Source organism: Oratosquilla oratoria, chromosome 40, assembly GCF_046742065.1.
Source record: "Oratosquilla oratoria isolate Oo_2021 chromosome 40, ASM4674206v1, whole genome shotgun sequence".
NCBI classification, from domain to species: domain Eukaryota; kingdom Metazoa; phylum Arthropoda; class Malacostraca; order Stomatopoda; family Squillidae; genus Oratosquilla; species Oratosquilla oratoria.
In genome coordinates this window covers 5,716,816-5,726,815 of record NC_134816.1, presented here as the reverse complement: position 1 = coordinate 5,726,815, position 10,000 = coordinate 5,716,816, and the positions used below count along the sequence as shown (strand labels likewise).

The 10,000-nt window shown below is 40.7% G+C and overlaps 1 protein-coding gene across 1 annotated transcript in view; it reads left to right on the top strand.

Moving 5' to 3' along the window:
• The window catches only part of LOC143020624 (protein Fe65 homolog), a 38,719-nt gene that overhangs the window by 9,231 nt on the left and 19,488 nt on the right, over nt 1-10,000 (top strand). Inside the window, exons 4-6 of the mRNA XM_076177093.1 lie at nt 974-1,083; nt 2,054-2,255; nt 2,529-2,656. Coding sequence (XP_076033208.1) covers nt 974-1,083; nt 2,054-2,255; nt 2,529-2,656 — 440 coding nt within the window. The remainder of the gene's footprint in view (nt 1-973; nt 1,084-2,053; nt 2,256-2,528; nt 2,657-10,000) is intronic.

Genomic DNA, 10,000 nt, shown 5'->3' with positions numbered 1-10,000 from the left:
ACACACACACACACACACACACACACACACACACACACACACACACACACAGAAAGAGAGAGAGAGAGAGAGAGAGAGAGACGCAGTGGATAGTATCTTGGCCTGCTAATTCAACATTACTGAGATCGGTCCCTGTCCAGAGGTTGAATAGTACCACAACACTGCTGGACGTGACCCTCTTAATTGGGCAAGAAGATTATGATAATATAGACGCGCATGTGTGTGTGCGGCGTCTGTGTGTGTGTGTGTGTGTGTGTGTGTGTGTGTGTGTGTGTGTGTGTGTGTGTGTGAGTTATCTATATAGAAACACTAGAGAGAATGCAGAAAGTCAAGACACGCAAAAGGAATGTATTCTTTTTTTCTGAAATTTTATAGCTTGGATATAGAAAATGTGTGCCTTAAGTAAATAAGAGAGAAAACCGAAAAAGGAATTGGTTCAACAAAGGGTGTGAAACAGCAAAAACAAATGTAGCATATGAAAAGTGGAGACCAAGAAGAAACAATACAATAATGGAAGAATATAAAGAACTTGAATGCGCAAGACTTTAGAAGTTATATCCATCCATGTTATCATGACCTCCCTTATAGATATATAACCAATCTAAATGCACATACCAGTTAAGTTAGTAGCCGTTGGCTGTCAAGTAAGACCACCAAACTTCCTTTGTTAGCAAGATCGGACTACCAGCCTCTTGCATCTTGAAACGACATTCTAGACAGTGCTCTCATGACTATCAAATGTGTTATTGTCGTTAGACATTTTAATGTAATATCTTCTCATTTATTGTGAATTAATAACATAGTTTTATGATTGTAATAAGACCTGCAGCTACACTATAAACCTAATATTCGCGAGCTTTGACCTCGGGCCCTTCTGAGCGTGAGTCTCAGAGCTAGCGACGTCCGGACCTGTTTGTTTGAATTATATCGCTGTTACTAGCGATTTGTTCTCTAATATTGTCCTGTTCTGCAGACGGGGACGAGTGCGAACTCAGGCAGCGTGACCCGTAGCAACACAAGTTCAGCGCTCTCCGAACTCTCTGACTCCCGACCTCGAACTGCAGCCGTAGACAACGCCTACAAGTAAGTTGATCCTTCGAACTCAGAGAGGTTTCCCTCAGTCGAATAAAACACTTGACAGATGGCAAAGTAAACAGATAAATCCATGTTTGCACTCCAAGGAGGACGAGAACAAAAAGGAAAGGGCAAGGAAGGGAGAGGCAGAAGTTAGAAAAGAGAGAGAACAGAGGAGGAGCAGGTGGGTAAAGACCCCTAGAAATAAAACTACTTTTTGAGCTAGGAATAGGGATGGTCTGGGGTCTTCAGGATGGGGGATAAGGAGAGGATAATATTGGCCTCGCAAGATTGCCTGAATCGTCAACAAATGGAACTAGTAAAGGATGATTGATAGACGTCGGAAATGGTTATCTCCCAGCTGCCCCCATCACTTGGGGGTACAGCCCCAATAGTCTGGCACTCAGTCCCTGTACCGAACCCAAGAACTCTCTCTTTTACTGTTTCCCCGCCCCATTTTCACACGGAGAGCTGACAATTCACACTGAGTCCCATTCATATAACACATATAGCAATCCAACGTTTCATCCTGGGCATTGTTGCCGGCTGCTGTAGGGCAGCGGGTTTCTGGTAAAAATCAAGACATTAGAGTGAGGATTAGATAGTGCACTCTATAAGAAGTATACATACACATACATACATATATATATATATATATATATATATATATATATATATATATATATACATACATGCATATATACATATCATAGAGCTTTTTCCCTCTTACCCTCTTATAAGGGAGTGGCCCTTTACGAAGTAGGAGTGATATTCTGAAATGGAGGTGATTGTGTTGACAAGTCTTGAAGATGGACACCAGGGAGATGATTCTGTCAGACGTCCCCTATACTGTACAAAGGTTCCCCTCATTAGCCCGTTCTAAGGAAAAACAAGAGATACTAAGAGATTACTTGACCCCCTGACACTCAGCTATTCGAGTATGTCTAGATGAGTGACTCCCTTGTGTCCCCTCTTGCAGGCGTCGCAGTTACCCCGCCCGCAGCGACTTGACGGAGGGCGGCGTCCGGCCTATCCGCTTCGCCGTGAGGTCCCTCGGCTGGGTGGAGATCGCCGAGGAGGACCTCACACCGGAGCGATCGTCCAAGGCCGTCAACCGGTGCATCGTAGACTTGTCCGTCGGGCGTCGAGATGTCCTCGATGTCGTGGGGCGATGGGGAGATGTAAGTAGCACCTCGAAGCCAAGTAATTCTTCTCTCCTCTCCCCATAAGAGTGTTTTTCTTATGATATTGTATGTGATAAACTCTTATGCTGTAGGTATGGTTCTGAAATATGTTTGATTACTGAGGAAAACGTGTCATGACTGTGATATACCTGTGGTTGCAGTCTCTCTCTTTCTCTCTATCTATCTATGTATCTCTCTTTCTTCTTCTTTTTTTTCTTCTTTTTTTCTTCTTCTTCTTTGACCAGCCTAACACAATTCCTTCTTCTGCAGGGAAAGGACCTCTTCATGGACCTGGACGAGGGTTCTCTCAAGCTGGTCGACCCTGAGAACCTGACGGTGCTCAACACGCAGCCCATCCATACTATCCGCGTCTGGGGCGTCGGCAGGGACAACGGCAGGTACATCCCGAGGGTTTCTGGGCAACGGGGACGGCAAAGAAGGTCCCCAGGGCACTTCGAGGATGGGAGATCTTGGGTCGAAGTTTCCGGGAGAGGTTAGGGGAGGAAGAGGTGGATGGGAGTTTCCAGAGACTTCGCAGGCAAGGAGATTCTGGGAACTTGTTGTGGGGAGAAGTTTCCAGGGACTTGGTGAGGGAAGAGGGATGTGAGAAGGTCCCAGGGAGTAGGTGGTAAGAAGATTGCAGATGCAGTTTGCTTATGGAGAAAGGCACCAGGGTTCCCGTGAAAAAGACGATGTGAGAGCAAAATCTTCAGTCATTGTGGGAGAGAGACTCTCAGAAGGCTTAATAGAAAAAGAGATGGGATACATAAGTGAGTCCTGGGAAGAGAAGAGAAGTTGGAAAAGGGCCTTGGGTAACTTGGGACAGAAAGTGAAATAAGATAGAATCAATCAATCGTTTCCTCGAGTTTCACTGACAGGAAGACTACAGCCCCAATGGTCCTCAGGCATTTTCGTATATCTCTCTGGAAGGAAACTTTGGAGTGATTGTCTGCATTGTATTATTGTGGGACTGTTTCTATGTAGTAGAATGAGGAGAGTGGTCGCCGGTTGTCAGCTCTCCCTGTATTTAAAGGTGGAGGAAATACAGACGAAATTGATAAAAAGATATAATGGACCAAGTGTCAGCCCCTCTGGGCTGCACCTCCAAATTGAAATTATGAAGTTGATAGGGTTTCAAGATGGGTTCCAAGATGGACTCTCACTGATGTCCTTCTAGTAGGCAGGTCCCATTGGTACCAAGGGAGTGTGTAGAGGCTAGTTGAAACTCAGAGGGATGTTGTGTATTGGTTCAGGGTAAGAAAGATGAAGGGAAGGTTCCTGGAAAATGAGAGTACTGGAAAGATTATGTAATTTGTATTGATTATTTCACATTTAAGAAAGATTCAACTCCCATGTTGCAGATTTTGTCCTATTCACCAAATATCTAAATCTTAGATTGCTAAGTTTCTCATTCGTGTGAAACTACAATGAGTCACAATGATCAAGCATATCAGCAATAACCAGCTCTTCTATCTTTGGGGACTGTGTTGCACCAAAGAGGTGGAGTCATAGAGATGTAAAGATTTAAGGAGAGCAATAGATATGAGGGATAGTATAAGTTGAAAGGTTTTTTTTTCAAGTGGAGACTAGTTCATAGGGATCTCATTAATTCCCTAAGATTTTGGTTGTATAAGATATGTACATTCAATACCCCATATAGGGTTTTACTCCAACAGATCAATCAATCTTTTGCTCTGGTTCTGTCTTGCAGACCTACAGTAAAAAAAAATAAAAAAAAAAAATAAAGTCACAAGTTGAGCTCGAATATCCTCACCAACTGACCTTAACCAGTTTCATAAGGGAAGTGGATTTCATGCAAAAGAGAACTAGAACATTAGATGATTCTATTTTTCTGAAGGACAGACCCTGGTGGTCTTTATTGATCATGACCTACTTTAAGTTGGACCTGACCCACAGCATAATTCTTAGAATAGCCTGGCATTAGCCACAACCTTATCTATACAGAATGTCACCATTCTAAATGGATTAGTCAGTCAATATGTTGCCCCAGATCTCTCTTGCATGAGACCCACAGTTCCCAGGTAACCAGTACCAGCCACTAGATTGGCCCATCAATCATTCATGGAGAAGATATTGTGTTGTTGTCTGCAGAAAGCTAGAATAAGGCAATGTTAAATGTGTTGCTCATTATCTCTTGTTTGGTCATTGAATCTAGGGCAACTTGCTTCTGTGCCCAGGCCTGTTCTGTGTTACTGTTTTAAAGCTGGATGGGCTGATGTTCGGAAGAGTTTGTTGTAGTAAGGAGTTTTGCAATTGGTCTTGGAGTGATTATTTGTGATTTGAATGTGTGTGTTTTTATCTGGATGTGTGGTGTGGTGCAGGTGGAGCATTATTTTCATTTCTATTTATTTTTTTTTCAGTAATATGCTGTTAGTCTTTGTCTTCATTTTGTTGATTGTAGGGAACCATGCCATGGAGGCCGGATGTGGTTTTTATGAATTAATTATTTGTATGCTGTGATTAGTTTCTTTCTACTGCCCTGAACCTGTTGTTGTTGTTGTTGTCGTTCCCAAGACTGTCTGTCCGAGCAGTCCCGTCTCCCCAAGGAATGCCATAGCCGAAACTGGGTTTTCCCACAAATCCGGCTCTACGCAGGTGGCACCGATCCCCAAGAGGAGCCCTGAACCTGTTGTTGTTACTGGTCTTAGCATGTTTATTTTTGTACTGATTTTCACAGTTAGGTCTTTGATGTGTGAGCTGACAATGAAGCCCTGGATTTTAAGTCTTGGGCAATCAAAGAATTTGGGGTGAGTGGGTTCGAAGGCTCTTACAGAGATTTAAGGACCTACCATTTTGATGTGCTGATCTATGAGGAGGATATTGGTTTCAAAGTATAAAAGTGTTACTGGTGTTAATGTAGTGCAACTAAATATCATGCTCACTGTTTGGCTTTGCACTGTTTGTAGGTTGTCATTGTTTTCTCAATTGTTGAATGCCTTGTTGTGGAAGCATAGTTCAGTGTGGTTCTTATAAGTTGTTTGTACAGTGATGAATGTCTTTCCACTGTCCAAATCCTGTACTAGCTACTGTATACAGCCATTCCAACATTTGACACTGCACAAGCACTTTCGACCATAGTTTGGTAAGGTTGTATGGATGGGACAAACCTCACACTGAAGTGTCAAGTGTTGGAATGGCTGTTATCAATAATGAAGTCTGAAACCAGTGTAATAAGCTTGATCATACTGTTTACCTTCTCTCATTCTGATGTCTGCCACTGCAGAGAGTAAGCCATGGAAGTGACTTGAACACTTACCCATCACTTACTCTTGGTTGAACCCATTCCTTCCACATTTGAGGCAGGAATACTACTCACTATTCCACAAAGACTCCTGTTGCCATGGGAAGACCATGTGTAAATAGGTTAAATATTGTTGGTGGTAGTATTGTCCCTTAGGATTCTCTTTTGTACAGTCTTTTGGTCCCCAATAAAGGATTATTTTGAGATACTTTACATTGTCTGCTAGCTAGGAAGTTTTTCATCCAGGATCACCTTTTCTGTATGATAACACCATAGTGAAGGAAATAAGAGATGGAGGAAAAGATGATGGTAGTATAGATTCAACACTACAGAAATGGTGTTGGTGTAGGGAGTGCTAGGGGGTCACTGGCAATTGTATTTGGTGGTGATGATTATGATGGTGATGGTGATTATAATGGTGATGGTGGTAGTGGTGGAACTAGTGGTGATGACAGTGGCAGTGGTGGTGGTGATGATAGTGGTTATAGCAGTGGTTGATATAGATATGGGAAGTGGATAAGTTTGATTTTGTCATAACAGATGAAAAGAGACTAAAAAAGGCTGTTACCTAAGACAGAGATGGAAGAAATGATAACAGCAATGATAGTGATACCTCTGTGTTGGTTATGTTATCATTTTGTGACAAGATATTCTTTTTATATCTTTCTTGGGTTCCACTACTGCTGCATGTACCATTATTGTCATTCATAAGCACTACAGTGGGTGGTGTCTGGCGTGAAATTGGAATCATAGAGGTTGTAAAGGAGAGATCTAAGATGGGTAACAGAAGGGAGGGATAGTGTAGGTTAAAAGTGATCATCATTGTTCTTGAATGTAACTTAGTTTCCAATCATAAGAAATTGTATATGTTGGGTCTATAGAGGAATCTTACAAAAGTCCATAATATATTGACTGCATAAGGTGTATGCAGTCACTATCCAAAATGGGATATGCCTTCCACAGTTCTTTGAAGATGTTAACCACTATAGCAGTTACAAATGGAAGCAAGTAAACCAAGGTCACAATCTCTTTAGCGGGTAGCTGAGTCAAAGCACACCCCCACACCAAAAGACCTATTGTTGGGTTGAACAGAGGTGGATAGAGAGCTGTCAGATAGAATGAATAAAAGTCTACTTAGGTGGTTTTGGCCGGCCTATGAAAAGGATGAGTGAGGAAAAACTAGCAAAAAGAGTATGGAAAGTAGAGGTAAATGGAGTGAACTTGAGAGAGAAAGATTGAGAATGAGACAGATGGATGAGGAAAAGAGGGGGCTTGGATGCATGAGGCACCTCTGTGGAGCAGGGAAGAGAGATTGCAAAAAATAGGAGTGAATGGAGGAAGATTGTAAGGAGATGAAAGGATTACAAAGCTTGAAGGGATTTTTTTTTTATATGCTTTGTAAAATTCACTGAGTGAATGAGGAGTGGGGTCACCATGTAATGAAGTATTGGAAATGAACCAGTTCCAACTATTGGGCCCCACTATGGTAATACTATGTCTCACTACATTGCCTTCAACCCAAGTAATGTGGCCAAGGATAGGGATGACCCATCATCCAGAAGGGGCTGAGGTGAGGGACACATTAGATATATTTTAATGTGTATGAAGTGGATGTATGCTTTGATTTTACCAACCCCCTCATAAGTGCAAAAGGGCTTCTAGTGTGTATATATTCACATACACACAAGCACATATACCGTATACCAAAAGCCCTTTCCTGCTTATAATGATTATTAGAAACAATGCAGTTACACATTTCATTTGGACAGAAATGATCTCGACCAGGCAGGAAATTATTATTAAATCATCGAAGCTCAGGGCTAGGCTCCAAGCCAGATTGGCAGAAATGCACTGTAGTTCTCAACTATGGCTTTTAAATACTCTGCATTTTTCAAGATTTGCATCATAATATGCACCTGGAGTTCTCAGGAATAACAAATAGTGTATTCAGAAGACCATCCTATTCAGTGACTGAGGTAAATAGGATCACCTTACATTCATACTATACTAGCACTTTGCCCCCCCTGTGGACACCCATGATGCTGTTGGTGACTTCACATTAAAAAGTGTACTGAGAAATAGACATTTGAGAATGGGTGCTAAGAGGAGATTGTATGAAGTAATTGTGCCAACAGCACTGTATGGTGTAGAAACATGGAACATAAGAGAGGAAGAGAGGGGGAGTTTGAATGTGTTTGAGATGAGAAGTATGATAGGAATTACTAGGCTGGATAGAGTGAGAAACAAGGAGGTGAGGAGGAGAGCAGGGTGGAAAGGGAGTTGGGGGATAGGGTTGATGAAAGAGTATTGGAATAGTTTGGACACATGGAAAGAATGAGTGAAGAAAGATAGTAAAAGATTTGTGTAAGGCAGAGGTGGAAGGAGTGAACATGAGGGGGGAGACCAAGCATGAGATGGATGGATGGTGTAGAAAGGAACATTGGGAAAGAGGGAGATGTTTATTTAGGAAGGAAGAAGACAGAAGATAGGTGTGAGTGGATAATGGTTGTGTATGGATGATGCTGTGATGCATGGAAGGGAGTGGGTGTGGGATGGGGGTAAGGGAGTATGTGTGAATGATATTTTGACACAGCCCAAACAGATTTCTCACCCTTTTCTCTTTTTCTGCATGAGGGGACAGAGAGGAGGGTTGCCAATTAAATGAAACAACCTTGCTGTGGTTGTGCTGTGTCTTGCTACATTGCTTCTGACCCAGTGGGTGAGATGCAGGGATTACCTGTCATCCAGGAGGAGCCAAGATAAGAGAGAGGGAGGGGGGTGAACAGGAGTGGAGTATGTGGGTGGGAGTGGGTTTTATGCCTTAGTTTTTTGGCTACCTCCTTTTTAAGGTGGGAAAAGCCATTGGTATATGTATGTATGTATGTATGATATTGATGTTTTTTCTTTTTTTCTCCCTCCCCTCTTGATGTGGTGTGGGTTGTCTCCTACGACAGAGAGAGGTAAATTGTGATGTAGGGTTCTGCCTGTCTTCTGTTACCATTATCTTCTTGTTGTATTAAGACTTGTGCCTTGAATTATTTTTTGGCTCGATGATCCTGCCCCTGTATTTCTTTGACTGCTTTGTGTTTTGAGACTAACAATAGCACCACCATCTTCTGTTGATGTTAACTTGTGTATGCACATACAAATATTGCATTGTGTCCTCAGAGCCTTGTTGATATTTTTATCATTGGTATTATTATTACTATGATTTGCATTATTGTTTTTATTCTTGTTATCATTAGTTTAGACTCTGAATGTGCAAATTTAAGTTTTGAGTACATTTTTAGTTCTTTTGTACCAACAATACAGTGCCTGTTTTTACATTACTTTTTCTGTTGTTCATGTTGTTTGGTATGTCGTACATTTGATTCTGTATCCTATTTGGTAAGTACTGTAATTTATGTATCCTCTTTTTTTACCTTTCCCTTTCTTCAATATATTCTTGGCTATAGATTCATACACTTCAAACAAATTATTCAGAAAGTTTTAGCATGAAAATACTGTGATAGATTTTACAGATGAAAGGATGATAGTATAATGGTATAATTTTTGACATTATATTCTTTTAAAACAAATTTATATTTTTTCCAATGTCAACATCATTACACATCTATATAGAGTAAATGAGTATCAAGTTTAAGTTATGTGGATTTTTTTATGAACAGGTAGTTGCTTTTTCATTAGATTCACATTTTTAGGTGAATCATGTAGTTTTGAAAACAAGAAATACTGTTCAGAAACATCTTCACACCTAAAATAGTGTGTGTAGTCAATAGATTTTTTGTTTCTTCATCATCATGAGACCCATTATCATTTTCACCATAAACTTATTATTATCATCACTGTTATTATGATTATTATTTTGACTGTAATGATGATAATATGACAAAGAAGATACATGATCACAGTCATTCACATATGAATGCCCTATTGTTTTTCTCTCTCTATGAAAGTGCACATTTGCACCCCATATTTTTTATTTACTTTGGTAAATAATAGTTTTCTGGCCAGAGATGCCAGTTGCCTCTTGGCCTGTGACAATGGACTTGCTTGACAGTTGTGCTTACCCATAGTGCATCTCACTAATATTAGTCCATTGCAGTTTTACTATGTATTTGTTCTATATAGCAAATGCACCCTTGTCGTAGCACTAGAGCATGGTATTATAAGAATATTGCGAATATAATTTGATAGATATACTTATGTTTGATTGCTTAAACCTGAAGTCATGAAATACACAAGCATACACATGCACTATATATATATATATATATATATATATATATATATATATATATATATATATATATATATATATATATATATATATAATATATATAATGTGCATGCCCCGACCCCTTCCCCACCACTCCTCCTTTCCCCTTTCCCATTCTCACTCTTTCCTTCCTTCCCTTCCTCTTTCACTCCTTCCTCCTATCACTCTTCCCCTTTCTCCTTCCCTCCCTCCTCCTTCTCC